At 36.4% G+C, this 25,379-nt stretch overlaps 2 protein-coding genes across 2 annotated transcripts; one reads left to right on the top strand and one right to left on the bottom strand.

Annotated features, from left to right (window-relative positions):
• Positions 1-1,963: 1,963 nt before the first annotated feature.
• Positions 1,964-6,422, top strand: LOC135688912 (uncharacterized). Its single transcript, XM_065205975.2, has one exon. It carries the CDS (start codon positions 3,411-3,413, stop codon positions 6,420-6,422), a length of 3,012 nt encoding a protein of 1,003 aa, XP_065062047.2. The 5' UTR covers positions 1,964-3,410.
• On the bottom strand, positions 6,296-21,207 carry LOC135688918 (ERO1-like protein beta). Its single transcript, XM_065205985.2, has 15 exons — positions 20,688-21,207; positions 20,455-20,577; positions 20,082-20,210; positions 18,476-18,535; positions 18,050-18,173; positions 14,783-14,903; positions 14,125-14,177; positions 13,592-13,684; positions 12,431-12,514; positions 11,827-11,986; positions 11,492-11,561; positions 11,260-11,346; positions 9,515-9,645; positions 8,696-8,759; positions 6,296-7,507 (listed from the first exon to the last, which is right to left on the bottom strand). Exons 1-14 carry the CDS (start codon positions 20,853-20,855, stop codon positions 8,711-8,713), a joined length of 1,452 nt encoding a protein of 483 aa, XP_065062057.1. The 5' UTR covers positions 20,856-21,207; the 3' UTR covers positions 6,296-7,507; positions 8,696-8,710.
• Positions 21,208-25,379: the final 4,172 nt, after the last annotated feature.

The following is a 25,379-nucleotide window of genomic DNA, read 5'->3' as shown; positions in this document are numbered from 1 at the left end:
CGAAGTTTCGACAGCGTTCAGATTCGCATGTTCGACCACAGCAGAGATCGCGGTTGTAGCAGAGGCATTGAAATAAAGGCTCTTACAACCATTATTTACATCAAAAGCCCTTCATTAACAAAGTTCCCGGTATAACTACATTGCAAATGGAAATTTCAGTTATCAATGCCGTACAATCTTTTTCATAAGAACACGTTTTTAAGAACGCTAAGGCTTGATTTCCAAAAAAATTAGAACAATGTAAAAAATACTTAGGCTTTGATGATAATTGAAGAAAAAATTGATGTAATGTGTTTTTGGAAATTATACCCGTGTTAACCCCAGGGGGTAATCATATACTGCTAAGAAAGGGGTGGCTAGGTTGCTTTTTTGGGTCTAGATTTTTAGCAAAAATTATCTTTTTGGGTCAGGCAACTGTACAATTACTTTTTTGGTTATTGAAATTCGGAATTATTTTTCTAGGTCTTGAATATGGGAAATGTTTAAAAACAACTAGAGAACAATTGCAAACTTTCGTGCACACGGCGAAAGAAATTACTTTTTGCTCTGAAATTACGCTTTTATGGGTTGATGGCTTGTACCCCAGCCCGAGCACCCTTATCCTCGATATAAATGAGTATCCCTTCATTGGGGTGTTTACAGAACAGAACAGATTTTATCAGCTATGTCATGTTAAACTGTCTTTTAATCAATTTATTGCAAGCAAATTGCGTCAATTGGCGTCAGAGAGTCAGAAAGTGACAAGATACTATTAATGTCTTACTTGGGGAAGAAAGCATCAACAAAGGAATTTAGAAATAGCTCCCGCAGAAGACATTGCCACATCTCCTATCAAAACAGGACTGCAGGCAACACCCCCTCATCATAGGAAGCAATGGTTGGCGTCGGTGCCTCGGCGCAAGCCGCTCCACCTAACCCATATAGAACCAACAGAACTTTAACCAATTTACAACCAACTGAAATTTCAAAGCAACTTGGAAAGTGTTGCAATCGTAGGTTGCAGTTGAACACGATTGAGGAAACTTCTTATAAATCCAACTCCATTTCATATAAAACTATTTACAACGTATATTTACAAGCATAGCGTGTTTATAAAATGTCCACTCTAACGATCATACTCGCGAACCCTTTTGTCTAGCACTAACTCGACTCTAACTCGAACTCACTAATTACACTACTCTGGGTACCAGACTCACTATATATGAAACTCACTATATATGAAATAAAATAGAGAGTCTGGTACCCAGGGTATAGATACACAAGAGCCGTAACCGTTACTATGACTACTTCGCAACAAAAAGAATCTTCGATGTAAATAAGCCCCAATCCCTAAGAGATAAAAAATTATCAATTCTCCAAATCGATACTCTAAATTTACGTGAAAAACCGAAAAAATATAGAAGGGACTTGAAAGCAACAGTGAAGCAAGGGGAATGCAACAGGGTCGTTAAGAAAAATTGACTTCTTCCGATCGATCTCCGTCGTTGACAACATCACAAGAAGGAACATTCCCATATCGCCGATGACTGGATGGGGATGAGTCCCCGTCTGTTACGACGATATGGAAACCGGGCTTTATTTTTCTCTGGCAAATTAGCTGTGTATATTCATGGATCTAGAGAATGCTAAACGTTTAGTTGGCTTAGTATGAATCTTCCACGAATATTATTGCTTCGTGGAGATAGAACTGCCCGAAAGGAGACTGAAGGGTGATAAATTATGCCAGACAAAGAGGGCTGCAGCCCTCCCAACTCCTATACCTCCTTCCTACGCCTATGTGTTGACTCAAATGCCCATGCAATGGGTTGAATCTTTTGTTGCATTTGCACAAATGCTTCGTTAATCATTGTAAGTGCTTGTTAACTATTGTATAAGATGTCTTATGGCTTGTGACTATTAAAAGAAAACATGTAAAAATTCAAAGTATTATAGCTCTTAAGATAAGAGTCAGCATTTAATAGAAATCGAACATACGCATTAACCCTGTATTGTTTCTGGCTTCGTATCTTAAGAACCGTAAACTCAACATTTCTTTAAATGGTAGAAAGCCAATTTTCAAAATATTTTTTATAGGGGTAACGTTTTAATGCAAAACTTTCTGCAGCCTTCTGTGGCTAATTTCTTGTTTCTTGACGTCTGGTTTTGAACAAATGAAAGGAATCTCCGCCCTTATTAATAAACGCAGTTACTAGATACGGACTCAAAAAACTAAATCAAATTCTTATACCCTGGGTACCGGAGCCTCATGAATCCGGTGATTAAGAATTGTAGACGACTGCGGTGGCAGAGAATGAGCCAATCCTTGTTCAAAATAATATTTCAGCGACTAGTTTCGAACTATATTTCTGAGGCTTCATAATGGAGACCCTTTGGCACCCAGGGTAAAATCCTTATTGTCAAACGCTTATTGCATATATACATTGCTCCTTCGACGTCTATGGCATTGGGAAAGAGCGAAGCATGTATATTCTGAATCCAGGGATTCTATGATCCACTGGCATCGCACATATTTTGTCACTTTCCGCTCACATACGAAAAGCGATGTCAGCCAAGAGATTTCAACTTTGGTATGTGACACAAACTCAAAGAAAAGATACAACTGTCGTGAAATTTAGGTTTTAATTATTAACTTAATATTTTGTTATTAATCTGCTTAAAACCGCACTGCTAAGGAGGGAGTGAAGTAAAATTTTGAAACAGAAAGATCAGAGGAATAGAGCAATTTGTTACTTTTAGTTTACTAATAGTGCCTAGCGAGCAGCCGTTCAGAAACTACCTATCGCTTGGCCGCCTATTGCTGCCACTTGCAGAACGTGACGATAGGGATGCCATCCAATTCAATATAAACATTCGGAAACCAGCCAATGCAAGTGCGTTGAACAGGTGGTTCAAAGATCAAAAGACATGTTAAAACTTAGCATGATTTTATTACAGAAAAAAGAATCTGCAAAGCAAACTATTTGTTGTTCTAAGATAAAACTACAAAATATTTATGGAATTTGAAAAGCATTTTTCAGAAGACAGTATAGAGGAAAAACGCCATATTAGTGCATTCCGTTGTTGTAGAGGGAAGAACATAACAGAAGTTGTCATCGCTTGACGCGAGGCCTGTTTGTGCATTCCGTTAGAGGAAAAAATTATTGACAAAAAAATGTGATGTCTTGAGATTAACTTGGCTTGTTGAACCGTTTCTTCATTCGATAAGTTTTTGGAAGAGCTAGTAAGAGTAAAATGCTTGTTCACGAGAGGTTCATATGTCCCGCAAAAGTAATCTTTATAAATGGAAATATATTGTCAAGCACAGAAACGAACAGAACATCACATAGTACTGGGCTGGAAATTACCAGAAATTGTGACAAGAGCAAAGAGTAACTGACCAACTGGAAACATCTAATTTCAGAATCAGAAAGATGGTGTGGACTAGAAGTGAAAGCGATCCACATACACCTGGGGATGTTGGGAATAAACAATGTGACGAAAAAGATGAGTGCGGAAAGAAGGAAAGTCCTTGCAGAAAAATAAACCTTTTTGAGAAAATTGTTGAAAAATGCGAAAACCTAATTATATACAGTCTACTTCATCTTCGTAGCTCTCCGCTGGAAGCGCTGATTGGGCCTGGAGCCTCAACAAATGAAGGTTACACTCTTGTTCATGCATGTTATTTTGTCATTGTGTCGTTCATTCCTATTGCATACGTCATTGCCAACTTGCCAGGTATTAAGACATACTTAGGGAAAGATGTAAATATATGCGTGTTTGTCGAGAATCCAGATTCTTGTGTTGAGATCGTTTCGAGTATCTTCGCCAATCGTTTTAGTTTGGCAGTGACAAGTCTGTTTACGTTTATGGCTCTGATAACTATGAAATGCTTCGTCAAAAATGACCACGTGCAGCCATCACTAAGCAATGGATTTTGGATACTGAAGCTGTCACTCATTTTCTTGGCATCCTTAGTAGCTTTCTCGATTCCTCCTGCACTGTTTGATGTAATATGGCATTATCTATGTGTAACAGCGTCGCTTCTACAGTCTATATTGATAACATTTCTGCTAATTGATCTGACCAATGACATGTTTATAAACTCACGAAATTCAAATAGGCAACAACAAACTGCAAAACAAAAAGCCATGGGATACTCAATGACGCTTGTCTTCACTTTGCTTTCAACCACTGCCTTCATTTATACAAGTTACAGTGCTTTGAATGAAAGTGGCCTTACGTTTAGCAGCGCTTTCTCGCTGATGCTATTAATAACCTTCATAGTATGCATGTGCTTTTTAGTCAGAAAGGACAAAGACTCAATAGCACAGAGCTGTTTCATTCTTTGTTTCCTGATGCTTCGATTAGGTTTGTCACAGGGGTACGAGCTCACTACAAATAAAAGCATCCTTAGTATATACCTGTTCGTGGACACAGTCCTAAAACTGACTGCATTGATTTATGCACTGTTTAGGGAAATGGTGCCAAATCATTACGAGTTTGGAGGCTCTCAAATATACGGAAGAATATCCAGCGTCTATTCAAATGCTGGCTTTTCTGAGAAAAACTTTAACATAGCAAACACGTGTGAACAATACAAGGATGGAAAAATTGGACATAATGATACAAACTCCGTGGAAAACTTGCAGGACAGCTACAAGAGAAGCAAGGATGCAGCCCAACAACATCTTGAAACAAAAGATAACATAGGGGTGGCTTCATTAAAACCGTCATTTCAAGCAAGCAAGCCCTTCAGTCCTGAAAACGAAAAACATCTAGCTATTCAAAAACCGACAACAAAAGCACCGTCGTATTCCTTTACTTTCCTGCATGTTTTTCTTTTGATAACAAGCCTCGATTTGAATTCGAATCTTACGTCATTTCACGTGCTAGTTCAAACAGGAAGCTACTTCGAGGTCAACTGCAGCATATTTTCGGTTGCTATCCTTAAACTTTCTACAGCTGCTATAGCGATTATATTTGTATGGACAAGATTGGTTGGAAAAATCCATAAGAATGTGAATGAGTTCTCTAGCTTCACGCTCCTGGTTACTTTAGCAAAGTCGATTGCCGAGTTGTTTTACAAAATTATGGTCGAGCCACCTAAATGTAATGCAATCATCTCAAATATCAAATACTTGTACACTGGGATCTTCGCCTCAAGCATTATTGCCTCATTCGTAGTTTTGTCTCCAAAAGTGAAAAAGATGCTAGAGAAAAGCACATTCTTCTGCTCACACAAAACAACCAAGGGATTTTGCCTTTCAGCAGATCCAAGTCTTGTTGCTTTATACAGAATATCCATTTCGACTTCGACGTTATTTTTCATCATGTCTGTTCTTCTACTTGGCGTCTCGTCAGTGGCTAATCCACGGAATAAACTACACCTGGGATTTTGGCCTACGAAAGTGCTGCTGTTAGGACTAGCATTCATCACAGCGTTCTACGTTCCGCTTGAATTTGACAGGATATGGAAACACTTTGCATTAGCTGCTACGCTTGTGGTTACTTTGATACAGGTTGTCATTGTCCTTGACTGCACTAGCCAGTTAATAGCACATTTTCATATTCAAGAAGAAACATCATCAAAGAAAGCAAATAGAATATACTTTAGCTGTAGCTCTATAGCCATTTTTCTCTACACAATGGCATTGACAGCTTTCTTCTGTTTCTACGTATATTTTGCACAGTTTTCAGTTTGCAAGTCCAACAGAATTTTTATCTGCATCAACTTAGGCCTATGTATGATGGCTAGCGTAATATCATTGCATCCGTCAGTCCAGGATGGAGGTCTGGTTCAAAGTGCAGTTGTGACGTCATTTTGTATGTATTGCACATGGAGTGCTTTGTATAACAACCCAAGAGAGGAATGTAACCCTATGGCTCATGAGATATTTGAAACCGAATTAAAACCAACAAAGACTACACTATTTATCGTTGATTTTATGGCACTCATGATAACTTTAGCATATGTCACGATATATACTATTCGGATACAAGAGTTCTTCCAGCGTTTTGCAGCAGTGTGCTTTCGTTTTCATTGCCTCAAACCAGCCTCAGGCAGCGAACTTCCAAAAAGCTCAACAGACTTGCAAAAAGTTGGATTTAGACAGGTTTTACTTGGCTATCAATATCAACAAGTTGCTATTTCGATACAATCGGACGTCAGCAGGCCTAAGACTTCTTATCCTGAAGCCGATAAAAAGATTTCAGACCCAGTGCCTTACAGCTACTCGTTACTTCATTTAATATACGCGTTTCTATCAATGCATGTATTCATACTGTTAATTACATGGGTAGAAGAAAGACCAGGCTCTCATATCAAGATAAGCTTTCATTGGACAGTGATGTGTATTAAGATAGTTTCGAGCAGCACTAGTGTTTTACTTTATATATGGAGTTTAGTAGTTCACTTATTTTTAAAGAATATCAACAAAAGCTAAGAAATTTGTAGTTACATGAAAACATTAATCAGCTAAGTACATAAAAGTAAACGGAAATTGATAATGTCAAGATACCATCCCCATCAACCCACTTCTGCTTTAGCATAGGTATCGGAGCAAATTCGAAAAAACACAGATTTCTAAAATTAAATGTACCAGACAAAAATTATATTAAAATTCTGACTACATAATTTGCTCCAATCCAGCTCAACAGCAGTGTGTTAGTTGAATTCCATATGCAGGGTGATTTGTGTCAGGAGTTAACTGGGAGTACGATCATTATTTGAGAGATCATTTTTACAGTTCTTTTGAAAGGTGGATAGAATCATTTTTAAATTCATTATTTTGATAAACCTTACTTTTTATGGTATTAACAAACCACAATAAAGTCAATTGGATTGGAGAAACGCCATTTTCTCCACGTGATTTTCTAGAGTTTTGTTTCCTTTGGGTTTTAAAACTTTGTTAGGAAAAACGGTCCTATATTTCTTGTTCTAAACATTTTATTAAACTGAAATCCTTAGCAGAGCTGGAAAATGACCGATAATCGCAACCTTTCAACATTCCAAAAGCAAACATTTTCAAAATTCAATTTAAATCTTATAGATGAATATCAACCATAAAAGTATGCTTGCAATATAACTCCCGAGTGTCTAGATTATTAAAATTTTGTATTCAGCGCTTTGCTCACGAAATATGAGCTTTGTGTAAACCATTTGAAATTTCCAAAGCATTAGTAGAATGTATTTATAATAATACTGTGCTGGTTTATATGAGAATTATGGTACCTGGTATATTACTTTTTTTAACGGAAACATTGTCAATAACTATTAATTGCTTTTAATAATAATTCAATCTTCGTTATTTCTCAGCAAATAGCTTAAAAATCTTTCTAAGCATATACATCTCTGTCAGCGAAAAAAACCTAGTCTGAACTATTAAACAAAGGTACCAGATAAATAATAAAATTCATTTTAAACAGAGCTTGAACGGTCGCGTGAAAACAGAATAAAATGTAAATTGACAGGCATACTGGTTCCAAAGCAAGTAACGGCAGCTGATCCTTTTTCGTGGTGTTTTGTACACTGAAATATAATATTTTTGTATTTGAAAATGGCTTTGAAAAAAGCAAACATTTTACAACATACTTAAAGCTTTTTCGTCTGACACTCCTCAGAGCATAAAACGTCAGAATAGGTTCCGAAAAAACACGTTTGAAAAATATATACCCAGTTGTGGATCGAAATAGGCCAATCAGAAAAACGCAAGCACAAGACCGGTATAGTTGACCAATCAGTGCCGCGAGCCTAAAGAAAAATTACCAATGGAGTCCAAGAGAGAAAACGAACTCCTTTTGTCTACACAATGGCGGCTTTTTCGTTTTTATGTAGATTGACTCCAAAACTGCTAGATGGAAGGACGACCGGGCTCTGCCAATTATCCGAAACATGTCGTCATTATAGAGTTTTGCACAATCTGGGTTGTCTAAAAGATGTTGACCAATGGCAGAATCACTTGTTTTAACAGTGTTTCTAGACCTACAAGATCGAGGAGGCTGTTCTCTTTGAGGGGCAGTTTTGTTTCGTATGTTGGAAGGAACATGCTGTTTTATCCTATCCCCCAATCTTTGGGTTGTGCGCCCTACGTAGCCAGAATCACACTGGCACGTTTTTTCGGAACCTATTCTGACGTTTTATGCTCTGAGGAGTGTCAGACGAAAAAGCTTTAAGTATGTTGTAAAATGTTTGCTTTTTTCAAAGCCATTTTCAAATTCTGTACCGCAAAAAAATTGTTCACATTTTTGTATTTATTGGCTATTTGGTAAGATAACAAAAAAGGATTCAACAAGGCTGCATCATCTGCTGGTACCTTTTAAAATAAAAGCTAGTTATTTAGCTGGACATTTGGTGATCATTCCAATCATTTCAAGGGACTTGTTGAAAATCTCTCAAGACCCATCACAGAGAAAAATCCAATCTAAGAAACAAAGAATAAAAGCTATATATTATAGAAGATGTTTCAGCAACAAAAAGTCTTGCCTAAATTTGTTTGCTTTGTGTCTAGTTTTTCTCGTCTACATTAACCTTTACTTCTTTTGTGGCTTTACTTAAAGCCATGTAAATGGACAACTTATAATTATTTCATGTTTTGCAGTGTAAAATCCAGTTCGGTTACTTTCAGGGCTATGAGAAGTGAAAAGGGGCTAAGTAGATGTACTTCACCTAAAAGGCCTTTAAAAACTGTGAGGATTATTTAATTGTTTTGCAATATACCTGTAACAACCAAAATTACTTCATCTCTCTGAATTTACTGAGTGCATGTACACTGCTTGAAAACCTGCAAAAGATGGGTTAAAGATTACTCTTTAGAAGTTGGATTCAGACAATTTACGTGATGCAAGCCTGAGCCCATTTGGCACATCACGCGTGTAAAAGGCACCGTTTTCATGGGAACAGAGAAGAACGAAACGGAACGCTTGACATAAGCACGGAAAACTTCAGTAAGCATAGAATCATCACTGCGGATGATCTGTTATAATGTCATCAAGCTAGATTCAGAGACCTGGCTCTTGTGAGCACATCTACAAATGTTTTCCGTATGCAACTTGTGATAAAAAGGTCTAATACACGAGAGTAAAACGACAATTTCAAAAGCAAATAAAAAATACAGCAATGATGGAATCCAGCCTAAAAGGCCATCTTTATAAGTCAAATAAAGGATAACTTTTTGAGGCGCAACATAAAAAGTAGCCTTATGCTTGCATTATAAAAAATTGTTTTCCGCCTTCGTACCATTTTGAGCCGTTTTACATATAATTATTGCTCAGTTTCTTTGTTCAGTTGTCAAAGCTTTAATTATCTCAAGCACTGAAATATATGTTTCTTTGTTAGAAAGAGAGGGCAAATAAGTAATGCGTTTAATCAAAAGTCATTTCGCTTTCAGAGAAAAAAACATATATTGACTTGCTACATTAAAAAAGGCAATTCAATGCAATTTAATTCAAATACAGATCAATTCAATGCAATTCAATTCAATTCAACAAACATATTTATGCATTAGCATTTAGCACTATGAAAAATATAAAGACAAACCTTCCAAGCGCATTGAATAAAGAAACGATTTCAGCTCTTGTTAGCTTGAATTTCTTCCCTTTTATGACTGGTATGGTTTCCCAGTTATCTGAGCTGAATAATATTTTCAGTGCTGTGCCAAGTCCTTGCGTCTGAAATGGAAAAGTCAAAACACATAAATAAGAGTCTACGAGCAACTTGACTTGCCCAAGTCTCAGTTTTTAATGAAAAAATTAAATAAATTTGAGAAAAAAGAAACGCGGGAGGGAGGGAAGGAAGGGAGAGAAGGAAGGGGAGAGAAGGAAGGGAAAGAAAGAAGGGAGAAAAGGAAGGAAGAGAAGGAAGGGGAGAGAAGGAAGGGAGAGAAGGAAGGGGAGAGAAGGAAGGGGAGAGAAGGAAGGGGAGAGAAGGAAGGGGAGAGAATGAAGGGAGAGAAGGAAGGGGAGAGAAGGAAGGGGAGAGAGGGAAGGGAGAGAAGGAAGGGGAGAGAAGGAAGGGGAGAGAAGGAAGGGAGAGAAGGAAGGGGAGAGAAGGAAGAGGAGAGAAGGAAGGGAGAGAAGGAAGGGAGAGAAGGAAGGGAGAGAAGGAAGGGAGAGAAGGAAGGGAGAGAAGGAAGGGAGAGAAGGAAGGGAGAGAAGGAAGGGAAAGAATTTCCTCCCTTCCCCTTTTCTCTTTTTTCTCCTCCCTCCAGACTTGGACTTGGGAAAATTTATTGTTTATTCTTTGATTAATTACTGAGAAACTGGCCAAGTCAAACGATCAACTTCAGTGACTACGAATAATACGACACTGGTGACACAGACGATGATAACAACTCTAGACTCAAGACTCACCCCAACGAATGCAAATTTTTGAATGCATTTTTAAACAATCAAAATTTTCTTGGCGTTTAGGGATTCCGTCCACAGTTACTCGATGCATACGTAACCGATTCCAAAACTTTTTAAATTTGCATCCGAGAATAGAAATTTTGAATACGCTACGAATCGAATAACGGGTGGACGCTCAAACCCGGATAATTTCTGATACGATGACATAGTGCTGACTCACATGCTTGACGACGCATGCTCTGAAGACAACAAGGACAGATGGGCTATGCGTGCCAACTACAATAATATGATGACAGGAAATCTGAAGGTGGGAGGACGGACGACGGATGAGTGCGGTTGAAATACACTGCGGGTAGACGCAAAAAAGTTTGAACTCGCAAGGAAGTGTTCACGCATATGTTGTTGGGGAAAACCCCGCGCGCCCTTTGCCCACATTATCTTTGAACTCCACGCATAGCAATTATTATTTTTGTATGGATGTAGTTAACAATAGTTCATTCATTTAGTTTGAGCTTATCGGCTTTAGCTTTGTGACTCAAGGACTTTGAGCATAATGCACGTAATAACCTCGTTTCAAGAGTCGTTAGGAAACTGACTCAAGATTCAAGCTTCACAGGTATTAAGTATTGGCGTCAATCTATTGTTAGAGAGATTGAACTTTTCATGTTTTGGTAAAATCTGATTGGTTTGACGAATTGTTTTTCTTAATTCCTATTGGTTACGCTTTTTTATGCTTATTGTAAAACGTATATTGCACGTGTGATTTAACTAAGAGTAGAGAGTTTGAGACTAGAGTTAAAAGAATGTTAGTCTCAGAATTGAAAATTATGATGTTGAACTTGGAAGATGTTTCTTTTTGAGCACAACTCTGCAATTAAATACGTATCTTGAACTAGCGCTTGAAGAATACTAACATACGTGTGTGACAACGTTTACCTGGAGTTTACCCCACAATCTGCATTTGTCGCATCCGACGCAATCCATTATTCGGGTGATATTATAGAAATGAGATCTGAATTCCTCCTAAAAGCAAAATACCACTAGCGTTAAAATGTCGTAATATTTTTGGTGGATTTGAGATTATTATGAGACGATTCTTTAACAAACATCTAAGGAAGACAATAATGTAGATTATACTTCAAGGGACTTTCAATGTATTTAGCGTTACCTTCAGATTTCTTGCTTTTAGTGGATCGCCAGAAAACATTAATGTCTCGTCGAATGTTCTTGGGCATGTCCTGAAAATAAAATATAGTTTACAATAGTTTGTGCCATGAATTGCAGATTTTCTGATAATATAAAATTTGCAAACTTGAACAAATTTGGGGGCAAAAATCTTTCCGGATGAACATTTTTACCCTCTGTCAAAGTCAAACCCCTTAAAAAAGTCATACAGTTTATGCAATCTCCTTTATGCAGCACCCTCATAATGATCCTATTGGTTGGCTAGCCACACTGCAATGGCTATGTCAAATCGCCCCAACTATAGTTAAAATGTCTTACATTGCTGACTTTAAAATATCAAGCACCAGATCCTTGAGACGTTTATCTTCTTCTGCATTTCCAGTGTAGAATGTTTCTTTTTCCCAGTATGGTTTGGCTTTTGTGACCGCCCGTAGAACCAGCAAATATGTTGTGTATAGGTTCTTCAGCCAGACTGGCCCTATGTGTTCAGTAAAAAGATTGATGGATGAAAATCACTGAAGCAATATTCCTACTAAGATAGCTAATTATCCTACCAATAATTTCATCCGTATTTGAAGTGCTAAGCTAGTTCTTTCTTTAACTTATTCGACTACAGGCATTGGATTTTTCTTGTTATAAGCACTGTGAAAATCAAGGTTACAGTTTGCCTGCTCGATAGACAGAACTGTACACGCTCAATTAACAATGAAACTGTAGTTACCAATACACACTAAACCTTAAACTTCCATTATACATATTAATGATACGATAAAGTTAACATCGCGAACATTGTTCGGAGAAAAAATCATCAGTTACACCACTTAATTAAAAAACTGCCAACATAAGTCAAATGTTCTTGCAGCTTTCAAATTCTCCTTCAAATTTTTCAAATCATTGCCAGTTTATCAAGAATTATTCATACCTTGCCCTTTGGTTTTGTCAGGGTCAAATCTTTTCCGGAACTCGTTAACATTTGGACCCCATACCTTTTTGCCGTACATTGAGCCTAAAGAATATGTTAATTAATGATAAAATAATGTCAATATAGCTGGCAAAAAAACAACAAATCTAGGTTTAAGAAAAAAATGTTCTGGAGCTCTGGGAATTTTGATTTCTGGAAAATGAGTTGCTACTATTTTTATGACGGTTCTATGACGGACGGAAAACTTTCGGATCGCAACCAAATAATATGCAGAAACTATTTTCCTTTGTATTCCAAAGCTAATTTTGAATCCTTTGATGCTTCAACAAGGCGATTAAAGATATTGATAAATGGTTTCACTTTCAAAGTGAAAATAAGATAGAAATGTTATCCTAGTCAATAGGCAAATTCTTCTAGGTTTCAAGAACGCGAAAGAACCTGGTACAGGGAAGCACAGGATGTGGCAATGAGGTAGCATCGAGATAGGTGAACAGAAAATTGCATAGCTTCAGAACCCCTACAGGCATCGCATCTTCAAGCAGTAAAGGCAAAAAATTTGTTCGATCCCTCAGTTCTACACGGTTAAGAAACTTTAAAGAAATTTTCACAATGTCTACAAACTTTGAAGATAAAACATTTTGTAATACTTTAAAGAAAAAGATTTTGTACCTGAAGGAGAAGACTGTAATAAAATCCAGTATTGTTTTACAAAAAGAAAGCTTAAGAGTTACAGTTGATATGAGACTTGTCCGCAGTGTCTTTGAGCCTGACCAGACTGAAGTTTTGTTTACATGATACAAGGTTACTGATTTATTGGGTTCATTTTCACACCGAATAAGGTTGCAATAACACGTTACATTCCGTGCAACTTACATTTGTAACAAAATGTGCAGAGGGGAACTCAATGATGAGATCAATCTTATGAAACGTGGAGCAGAACACTTTGAAAACAGTCCTTATTATACCCTGGGTACCAGAGCCGCAAAAATTTAGCGACAGCAAAAATAATGAGAGCTGCGAATTTTTGCAGCTCTGGTATCCTTATTATGTTACATAGAATTTTTTTAGCAGAAAGATGTAATTTTCTGTCGTCTAGCAGAAAGTATGAGGGCTTATTTCACTAAATGTGGGATTTAAATTCGAAAACAAATCATAAGGTACCTGATAATAGGAAGTTGTAACTTAGATGAATATTGATGCTGGCATGCATTCCAGACACTACTCTGTAAAATATTCTCCGTTCCAAACACATGCCTGTTGAGTGAAACAAGAAACCTGTCACATTATGCATCCACATGATCAAAATAAAAGAAAATCTATTCTTAAGCATGTTTTCATTGCCAGAGGCTCGGGAGAGAGAGGTGGGGTACCCTAATAGGTTTCGAGGTACGGGGACGTGCCATCATTTAAGGGTACCTTTCTTCTGAAAAGTGCAGAATCATTAGTATCAATGGGTCAAAATTTTGAACTAAAACGGCACACCCTCGCCCAAAACTAGGCTTGATTACACCCCAAATTCCCCCCCCCCCTCCCGAGGCCAGAGGAAAAGGTAGCATGGTATGCCGAACAGACGAACTGCAATTTCAATATGACCAACAACTATAATTCAAAACTGAAATAATATTTGAAAAATAAAATGGTATATCATGCAACATGCTCAGAGCAAAATATTGAAAACAATGTGTTCAACATACTTTCAATACTACTTTTCTTTGGGTTTGCATAGCTCAACTTTTGCTTTTGCGGTCTGTAATATAGAAATGAGCATAATCTCAACTGATAGAGAATGAGCATAAAATTAATTATCATACTTAATAGAGATATAATAGGCTGCAACATGAATCATAAAGAGTTTTTATCGACATCGTCTGCATTTGTTCAAACATTTCAGCAAAAGTGATTTAGAACTATTCTCAGTAGGCATTTTTAGGTAGGCATAAAATGGGAATTTCTAGACATGTGTAGTTATGTAGTTATGATAAAGGTAAACAAATACCATTGGTATAATTACTTCGTGACAACCATCCTCCGAAAATACAAAGTTCTTAGTTCATATGATAGAATTTTATCGAATCAATCATATGAACTGATTAGTACTATAATACTTTACATAAAATTTCATAAACCCTGACGTTTTCTGGAAAGGGCGATCCACCAAAACAAAATTAACCTAAAATTCCAACATTATGGTGATTTTCGACGAGCTTTACAAAGCAAATTCAAAACAAAGGCAACACATAAGAGTTAAATCTGACTATCCCGAGGAAAGTAAAAAAGAATTCTAAGAAAATGTATTGGCAATGGAGCTAATGCTGGGTAATCACTAGCTAGTATCAGTTTGGCTCAACTTACTGAAAGCAATTTTCCTTGTATATGCTATCCCAGATTCTTTTGGCAGAGGAGCCTGTATACCCCGTGTACCTTTCCGGATTCAATGTCAGATCAACGTACGTCATATCTGGGCTTTGCTCATCTAAAACAATAAACACATCCTTTATTTGTTCATATTAGGAAAAGCATTTTACAGATGCTTCCCTCTTGAAGAATCCCTTTAAAAATGTATCTTTCGGTAAGAGATTTTAAGGAATATATTTTGAGAAACAAAAAGCAGATACTCGCAAGAAAAATACATCTTTTTAAATAACCACAATTAAATAGCTATTATTTTTTACAGTTACTGCCTATAAACATAAAAAGAAATTTTCTGCTTGTCAGAATATCATAAAAAATGATATGTTCCAATTAAACATTTCAATGGGACTTAAGGTTCAAATGTATCATAACAAACATACTTTAATGTATCCTACAACGACATTACTTCATCATTACACCACTTCCCTGCAAAGAGAACTTCGGAAATATTACAGCGCAATAAGTACACAAGTCCTAAATGAAGCAAAATTCGCAGCAGAAGTGCTTGCTCTTGGATTCGATTACAAAATCAAGCTACTCTGCCACAAGGCCGTTCAATTAACTCTCAGAAGCAACGCACAATGACAGAGAATGATACGACAATTACAAAATTTTTTGAGAATCAATTAACATAAACCTTTTCTAGCGTGAAAGTTGAAAATATCTTGAAAAACGGGAAATTTAATCCTGAATTACTTTTCGTATGACATTTTCTTGTTAAAAATAAGAAAGCAATCAAACATATAATTTTCCCCCGCATCTGGATATCTAATGAGTGTCACATGAAAAATACTTTAAATACAGTATTACAATATTATATTTTTCCAGTTTCTCGCGCTATTTAGATAATTAAAGTGTGGAATGATATGGCTCCGACCAAACTTTCTGACTTTTCTCTTCTGGCTTGGAATTGCCACACACATGTAAGCTTCTGACGAAGAACGTTTCTGTATTCAGCAAGTACTAGTATCTTCTAAATTTCAAGCCAAGATGCCGAACGTACGTACTGAGGACAAAACCATTCTTGGATGGTCCCTTTTTCTGTTTCAACCCAAGCATCAGTGTAAAACACAGATCGTGACTGCTATTGCTGCCCCTACAAAAGTTTTGAAAATCCTTTGTTTCCAATTAACAAGCCCCTTTGCTCCTATTGTTCAAAACAATGGCGCCCCTTTAGTTATTCTATTCTTTTTACGGCACTGTGAAATAGCATCATTTTACACTTCTCCAGTTATGTAAGCCAAATGTATAGTTTATCACATCTAAAGCATAATATTTCAGCATAGCAGGTTTGTTGAAAATGTCTTTCATCTTTAATAGATATGGAAAGCATCATCGATTTTCGTGTTTATGTCAACGTCATTCAATCGGATGATCCAAATCACAGGCACTCCACAGAGAAATATATCAACGTTCACTGGGAATTTGGGCCAGAAAACCCTTTGCCTTGTTCGTCCCGGCCATATTAGAAGGCAGGGGGTTCTTTGTGCTGCCCCCATTAAGCTACGTGCAATGAAATATCTTTGCAAAAATTTATCTGATTTAAAAAAGTTGATGTATAATCACAGCCTAAAAGATTTTCGCTCTGTGGGCTTTGATAAAATAAAAAACTGTAGGAGCTACTTTCTTGCCAAATTGGATTTGCTTTATCACATCAAAAGCATTTGGCCAATTAAGCTGCGCAGTTGTGAAAGGTTTTGCAGTCCTTCGGAAACTCTCCTTTTAGTTCATTAATTACATGACCCAACAAGCAAATCGTGTTTTTTAATCGTCTCAGTTGTTTTTGTGGTTTGTGAGACCTCTTCGACAATCTAAAAAGGAATAACATGAATCTCATTAACGCCTACATCAAGTTAAGTGTCTTCTTTGTTTCGTGGAAATACGAAAAAGAGCAGTTTCATTTAATCATATCGTTGTTTCATATCAAAACAAAAAACGCTGATATTGTAGGATAATTTGGGGTTTTGATCAATAAAGGGCGAAAAAACAATTCAACTTAAGTAGTGTACTCCTGATAAATTATCCTGACTTTTCCTACTCCTACCTCAACTACTGTTTTGGTACAAATAATGGACGCTTGATACCAGCGATGAAGCAAGCCACTAGGTAACTGGGGGGAGGGGGCTTGCAAGATAACAAATTTTGGGTCACATCCTTCTCCCGACAGGAAATATTAATTTTACCAATAAGGAACACCAAGGACAGTTTTTGTTCAAGGTAAAGACAGTTTCAGAACCATAGAATTGCATCACAAAGAACAGTCAAAACATTACCCTCCCCAAACATTTACCCATCAGATTTAGACAAAATGCAACATCAATCCTGCTGAGAAAAGGGAGAATGTATCGCCTCAAGTCCTTCCCCTCTGGCATCATCATGAATCAATTATATTTATAACAATGCACAAAAAGTTGAACTCACCAATTATTTTTCTGCCACACTTGATCAACAAGATGCCCAAACCAGACAAAATCAGACAAATATTGCCACTTTCCTTGCACACTTGATCAACAAGATGCCCAAACCAGACAAAATCAGACAAATTTTGCCACTTGCCAATTTAAAGCTTTGCACCAACAATTATCATTTAGAAATTTTAAAATATGTTAGTTTGTTAGTATGTTCTTCAGTGTTTCAAGGTTGGATGGGCGCAAGTAAAAGAGTCTGGTTTGAATCACAAACAGTAGTATTTGCAAGGTCTTCTATTACTACAATTACATCAATCTGTATTAAAAAATACAGAAAACATCTTCAAAAACTCTCAAATGATATGGCATCAATTGCCTCATTGATTGAAACTTTACTGCATCATTGATAGCAGCCTTACAATTTTGCATGGCAATTGTAAAGAGACTCCTGGATCTTTGGAACAAATTGTAGTTCTTTGCGATGAAAGTGTGTATGCTATGTCTTAGAAATTAAAATCCATGACAAATACACCTATCAGGTTTGAAAACAAGCAAAAAGAACAAAATGAAGGGAATCATTTAGGAATATTACATTTGACCAACGCCCAAAAGACCCTCCAAACATAATGCACAAAGCTGCAGGCTTTTTGTGCCAGCAAACACCTTGATACCCCCATCCTCAAAGAAAAATTTGACTTGCCTTTTAGAAATCATACAGTGACATCTATCTTATGCAATGAACCATCTTGAAAATAAGTAAATTCAACGGAAGATTAATTGCTCAAAAATTAAATATTACCATCAATGTCGCAAAATTTATCCTCTGTGTCATCATGCTCATTCCATTGCTCAAAATTTCCCAGTTGTTCATCACTGATAGCAGAATTGATGTTCCCTAGATTTTCCAGGTCTCCAACTGCACACTAGAATAAATAAACTAAAATGTATTTCAGCTATACCATATTATATTACTGTTTCCAAACTGTCAAGTGGCAAAGAAGCTGATAAAAACTTCGTATCTACAAATAAACTTTTAAAATTGGTAGATATTTTTCTGACTCTGTGTTGAAACTTGTTTGATACATTGAGTAGTTCAATACATAATAGACACCTATTGGTTTGAATACATTTCTTTATTATGTATCTGTGTTATTTGTATCTATGTGTTATTTGAAAATACATTCTTTGAACCCCTTTAAAAAACCCTTTTAGAAGTGTTTCTAACCTTTCCATTATTATCGTCATTTTCCAGGAACTCAACTTTGTTTCCAGTACTTTGTATTGTCTATGAAAAATGCATCTAAAATCACAACTACACAAAAATATTAATGTTTAGGTTGGATACTATGTAAATATTAAAATGTAATTTGACAAAGCATGATCTTACAAGTCTTGATAGGCATCATCAATGTTGAACAAGATTATTATCTAGCAAAAATATGTTCCATTCCTTGCCACTATTTTGAATTTTTAAAAGACCATTGTTTAAATGCAGACATCTTTATTGAAGAACTGAGGGATCTTTGAATTAGAATACAGGTTTTGTTATATTAAATTCTTAGGATTTCCAAGCTATTATCCAGTCAAGACAATTAAAATGCTAATAGAATCAGAGGTGGATCCGGAGTGAGTTCCTTGGTGCACAGAACTCAGTCAGTTTTCCAACATAAAGCTAAAAATAGTGTTGCCTGAAATAAGTAATATTTAGACTAAAAAAGTGAAACCTAGAAATTATAACTTTTATCGCAGTCTCTTCAAAATCTTAAAATTGCTAGTTTGATGTAATTCGTTTGCCCTTTCCCTCCCTCCTTCTCTGTTGTGATTTTAATTTTGAAACAATTCTCCAGACTTTGTGGAGGACAACAGCAGTAAATCCTAGAACTCGGAAATAAACCTTTTGTGTCTTGGAAGTGAATGAATTGAAACAATGAAATTTTTGTTTGGAACACAGATGGAACTCATTCAAAACAGCATCTGGAACTCGGAGATGATACCATATTTGTAAGAGAGCTGTACAATAACCAGTAGTTGATTGGCTACCTATTGTTTCTGATCTGTTGTGGAACTACAAAACTTGGAATTTGAAATGGCAACTGCAGATGTCTTACTTTCACGACCCTTGCAGCATTCTAGCAGATTATTAAGCGTTTGAGATTAGACCTGGAAGTATTGTTAATTTTCCAGGAGCATTAACTACTTTGATTTTAAATTGCAGTCATTAATGGCAAGGGATACCAATGGTCAGACAGAACACCATATTTTGAAAAATAGGCTGTTGTCTACTTGGGCAAAACAACAAATTGCAAGCAATACAAAAGGGAAATCTTTGCTGAGGCATCCAAGACAAACAAGAGGGTATTTAGAAAGGGAGGATTTACAAAGAAATTTTCACAGAGGCACTGTTTTCTGTCGGAGGAAATCTATAATCTAGATTTAATGAGCTGATAGTACTACCCCTCCCCCCCTCCTCCGGTACCAAAATGCATAAATATGAATAACAATGTTGTCTTAGGCCCAGTATCAATGCATTATCTGAAAGATCCTAGCCTTAGCCTGGAACTCAGTCAGATTTTTTGCTGGATCTGCCCCTGAGAATATAGCTTACATTAGTAGGCTAAAGAGAATTAAATGATGTTGCCCTTCCCCTCTCCTATACAGAATGAAAATACTGATATTGAATTTAAATTTCAAGCTAGAAAAAAATGAGAACTTTGAGTAAGATCTCTGAGTAAGGGATCTTGAGGACTTTGAGTAAGATCTTAATATGATTTTATGGATCCTGCAGAATATCAGACAAAGAGGAGAGTGCATTATAAATTTGAACAACATGCCTTTTCCTGCACCCTAGATTTTGTAATGCCGATTGGGATTTCATCTTCTGAGCAAAAATCAACAGCACAGTCTTTAATTGCACAACGGCTATCATCTGGCCAAAATGGGCAGCCCTTTTTCAGATTCACCTGAAACAAAGCATTTGTTTATACAAACGAAACACCCTTTCTAGTCATGCTATTTTAGCAAAATCTTCCATTTTCAAAACAATGTGTACAGTTTAACACCATGGGTAAAATGACAATAAAAAATTGAGCTGGTAAGAAATTCGGAGCCTTTCTTTACAATTTCAAATTAAACAAATTTAAAAACAACTTCAGGCCCTGAATTACAGAAAGACAGGAAGAAAAAATGAACATGAAGATTACTTACCTTAAAATATTTAAAGTAACTGAAACTAGACAACAGTGAAGAAATTCTTGGGAAAATCATTGCATTGTTTAAGCTGTCTACAGTCTCAACGGAGCAGCAACAATCTTCCAGTTGACCCTTTAGCTAGAATATAAAATTAACAGACTTCAGGCTGAATCTTATGTGCGAAGTTAAGCAATTTAAAAACTTGGGTTAGCTACTTTAATAAACAAATACTCATCTAATCTACAAACCTTACAAAAGCATTTGTCATTTCCATGTACACCATTTGTAATCATCACCATTACTACCAGGATTCGGAGAATCTGTGATTTTGTTATTCTATATGATGTTGTAAACTTTGTGGGCCTTGTTGCTCTCGTAAATCTTTCACATGTACAAGAATGCCAGCATTTCTCCATCTTTGAAATCAAGGGCAAACTTCCTTTTTCTCAAATAAGAAGTTACTAAAATGTCGAAAATGACACCAAGGGTCCACCCAGTGTTTCAAATCCGTGTTATTTTTTCAACTCCGTGTATTCAGCCATGCTTTGTTTGTCTCGTACCCAAGATATCAACAGCTGATTAAAGAAAACGCTATTCATCAACAATCAGCGGCGGCAAAAAAACTCAAAATTAGGGTGAAAATGGGCTTTTTGTTTCAATCTTTCCCTCGATGTGAGAGAAGATCATTGTAATACATATTTTATTCAATTTTTTTCAATATTTCTAGCAGATTGCTTAAAACCGCGAAATTTCCTATCACTAAATATCCGCGAGAGAAATGACAATTACCAGCCGATAAACATTCACCGTGCTTTCACTAACAGTGCGTGTCAGTTCCCTATTGATGGTCGTCATGGAACCCAGTTTGTTAAGAACTCATTTGGGAAGTCCATTAAGGGTGAAAGGGCAGTAAAATGGCGAGAACCCCTTATAGACTTTCAATCTTTTGTTGCTAAATATACGTTTTTTATACACGTCAAATCGGGCAAAGACATAGATAGCTTCTTGTGAGTTCTATTCAGTCCGACAGCAAACATTTTGAGCTGTGAACTGTATGCAGTTTCTTTTTTTAAAAATTTATTGCAATTTGTACACTCCCCTCACGAAACTATACGGACAGTTTCGAATTTAGTTGCGAATCTGTTGTTAGAGCAATTTCTTTACAAATTTCAAAAGCAGTTTTCATGGAAATATTTTTAACAATTTCCTCGAATTTTATTTCAAAGTTTTTTGGCCTTTAATCTATTCATTCGTCGAAAAAATAATCTTATCGATATGTAAGCGGACTCTGTGAGGGTTTTTTCTCAAGGTAGCGACTGAAACAAAAGAATAAACTTCTGAGCAGTGTCTAGAAATAATATTATATCATATTGATTGGAAAAAGGTATCTTTAAATTGCTAGTACATTGGATGAACAAAGACATAGGTATGCAAAAAATTTGAAAAACAAGAAGTCTAAAAATTTTTTCACGGTCATAAAGAGGAAGAGCTTTCGCGACACCAACGTCTGAGCATTCCATCCTAACCAAATTTGAATCAAAACTGGCTTGCATCATTACGGAAAATTGCATTAAATGTTCACAAACAATTGAACTTTCAGAAGCTATCGGTAAATATTGGATGAAAAATGATAAAGAATTGTAAATGTACCCTCGTACCGATCGATTTCAGCAAGACTTGCAGCGGTAGAGAAATAATGTTATGATATGTCTGCTTTGAATGATATGCTAAATCCTGCACTGAATGATATGTCTGCTTTGCAAGAAAGTTTATGATCTGCTAAAATGTTACCAAATGTCATCTATGTTTTATAATCGATCGGTGGCAGCTCCATGCAAATATTTTTCTCAACTGTCAGTAAACACGGTGTATTTCTCTTTATTCGAAATTATTTGTGTCTCAAGAACCAGTTGGTAAAAAATTACCATGTTTTATTTGTTACCGTAACTTTGCAGCATTCCATCGATTAACAATGCATTAACTCGAGGTATATCAGAATTTATAACTCTTTCTATCAATCGGATAAAGTACAGAGACCTTATAGTGGGTATTACGCACAATTTTGTTAATGGTTAGTTGTTAGCAGTTTATTGATAAAATTCAATGTTTTGCACTTTTCAGGAAACTATACTGCTAGAGATTTTCGAACGAATTGAGGCTTAGTAGTGCAATGAGGGCAAAATCTGTGACTTGGGGTCATTGGTTTGTGTTGAACAGTATTCGTTTCCCAAAAAGAAACAAATTACATAGTAAATGAGGTAAATCAAATTTTAAGTTTCTTTTCAGTTCTGAGTAAAATAATTAGCTTAAAAACAGTTTTTGTACCAGATTCGTACTCTTCAGTAATAACTGGAAACATTTATGTCATCTATAGCTGTCTTGAAGTTATTTAACGACTGACTTTCTCTGACGTAAGGAGGAAGTTCATTCCAGATTTTCATAGATGTTGACAAATGAAAATTTGTAACAGTTCGTTCTGCAGAAAGGCAGGATAAAAACTCATTTACTTCTTACAAGGATCCCATACGGTGGAATATAGCAACTCTGTTTTACAGCACGTTGGCAGGTCCCTAAGTTTTTGCGCAAGGCTCAAAGTGGTGTTTGCCTTTGTTCATACGGCTTGAACTTGTTTATTCAATTTTCAATTTATCATTAATTTTTATGCAGAAGTACTTTTTATTACCATGGTACTTTTTGACTCGGGTCAATGTTTTGCACTAATATATACCGACATTCAAATTATTGGTATTGACATTATGGCAATGTTTCGCCCGACGCAAATTTTTGACATACATTTGCAATTTTTTAGGGTTTATCTGAAGCATTGTGTGTGACATTGTTACACTAAATCTATATTTTTCATTTTAAAGCTCCTCAGAGACATTGAAAGATTCATTTTAATTTGCTCGAAGTTATCTTGAGTCAATTTTTTTTGACAAAACAAGCACGATAAGCAGAGCATTTCGGGCAATTGAAAACGTTTAAAGACGTGTTTCTTCATTAATATTTATTATTTTGTACATAGTGGAAATCATCCCTTAAGTGGCTGACTCTGTGGATCCCATTTCACCTGCTGCGGTACTCTTTGCTCACAGTACGCTCTCTTTGGGATCCGAGTCTCCATTACACAGTCTCAGAAATAGGATTCGAAACTAGTCACAGAAATATTTTTTATCCCCGGTTTCTTGAGGCTCTGGTACCCAGGCTATCGTTGGGAAACATAGTCGCAGTAAGAAATTGATATTGACAGTGCACAGGGTGTCATCATATTGTAGTCCATGTGAGCAACTCATTAGCGCATTAGAGCTTAGTTTGGGCTGCTCAGATAAGATCATAGCCTGGTCCCAGACCCCTAAGTAGAGAAGTAACTACTTTTAAGTTAGAGGTCTGGGACACATGCTAATAAGATCACTGCAAGAAATCTGCTTAAGCAAGTCAGCTGGGTTCCAGGGGGTTCCAGGGGGTTCCTGGGGGTTCCTGGGGTCTTATGCTCATGCAAACGGTTTTGTCTGCTCTGTGTCCATTTATTCGGTCTAAAGAAAACATATATCATTGCAGCCTGAATTTGTGGCTACGATCGGAAGAAAAATCACTGATCCTAATCTCGTATGTATGTAAATAATGAACATTGTAAACATTGCAAGCGAAAAGTGGATAAAATGTTGAAAAATAGAAAGGCTGCAACGCGCCGAGAACAAACAACCGCAAACACAAATAAACTACTAGTACACTAGAATGATAGCTAATACACTTTTTTTTATAAAAAACAGTTTCACAAGAACACGAGCCTCAAATTTGGTCAAAATTCAAAAAAAAAATTAAGAACAAGATTGCCATAATTTTGAACAATGTTTCATCTCAAAAACGAGGAGTTTTTTGTCATCAAGGGTGCTTTTTCAGTGAATTTCTAAACTTGTCGACATATAAAGGATGTCCAACTCGCTTTGCATGCAGAAGGACCTGAAACCTCCCTAGAGCGCAGTAGCTAGCAATTACACTGCTTACACCCTAGTAACTTAAGAACAAATTAGGAACAATCCAGCTCAGAATTTCGAAAAAAATGGAGTAGTAAGAAGAAGTGAGTGGTTGTAATAGTAGAAATAAGTAGAAATAAACTTCAAAAACGCCTTTTGGAGCTGGTTAACTCAAAAGTGTTGACTAACGAAGTTTATGATAGGATAAGACCCACAGGTTCACAACGTCCACAAATGTATGGCCTCCCTAAAATACACAAGCCGAATGTTCCACTTAAACCCATTTTGTCTATGATTGGCTCAGCACAACACGAACTGGCTAAGTGGCTTTCTGAAGTTTTGGACCCTGTTCTTCAAAAATATTCAAAACATTGTATCAAGGACTCTTTCACGTTCACTGAGTTCATGCAAAACTTGAACATCGAAAACGAAACATCTTTCATGTGTTCTTTGGACATTAGCAGTCTTTTCACAAATGTCCCTTTGAACATGTTTCGGATTATTGGTAAAGCCCGATCGTCGTTCCACCTAGCAGTTTTGGAATCTATCTACATAAGCACGAAAAAACCGCTACTGTGTAGAAAAAAGGAGCTCGTTTTCACCTTAGCACTCCATTGGTAATATTCTCAATAGGCAAGCGGCACTGATTGGTCAACCTATACAACCATCGAATGATGATTACATGTAAATTCAGTCCCTTTTCTTGACGTACAATCCCCACGTCTTTTATCTATCTCGCTCTCTTCGAATCGACTCCTTTTCCTGCTATTCAACTAATTGGAATTTTTGGTCTCGTTTCCGTGCACATTCAATTTAGTTCAAAGAAATGTCTATTTTTGTGGAGCCTAAACTTTCACAATAAATATGGCTATTATTCTATCAACTTCTTCTTGTCATTTTACTTCATTACCTATCAATCAATATTATCCAAAGTACTATTAAGTAGGTTTTTTTCTTTGAAATTCC

Source organism: Rhopilema esculentum, chromosome 10 (genome assembly GCF_057945365.1).
Source record: "Rhopilema esculentum isolate cy_ngs chromosome 10, ASM5794536v1, whole genome shotgun sequence".
NCBI lineage: Eukaryota > Metazoa > Cnidaria > Scyphozoa > Rhizostomeae > Rhizostomatidae > Rhopilema > Rhopilema esculentum.
The sequence above is the reverse complement of the archived record's forward strand: the minus strand, read 5'-3'. Positions and strand labels throughout refer to the sequence as shown.

What these genes read in the sequence shown, in the direction of transcription:
- LOC135688912 (XM_065205975.2), top strand. Translation starts at nt 3,411, where the DNA reads ATGGTGTGGACTAGAAGTGAAAGCGATCCACATACACCTGGGGATGTT.
- LOC135688918 (XM_065205985.2), bottom strand. Translation starts at nt 20,855, where the DNA reads ATGGAGAAATGCTGGCATTCTTGTACATGTGAAAGATTTACGAGAGCA. An exon ending in GTTACTTTAAATATTTTAAG is followed by an intron (nt 20,211 to 20,454) that starts GTAAGTAATCTT and finishes GCTTTGTTTCAG; the next exon opens with GTGAATCTGAAAAAGGGCTG. An exon ending in TAAATTTTGCGACATTGATG is followed by an intron (nt 14,904 to 18,049) that starts GTAATATTTAAT and finishes TTATTGTTTTAG; the next exon opens with ATGAGCAAAGCCCAGATATG.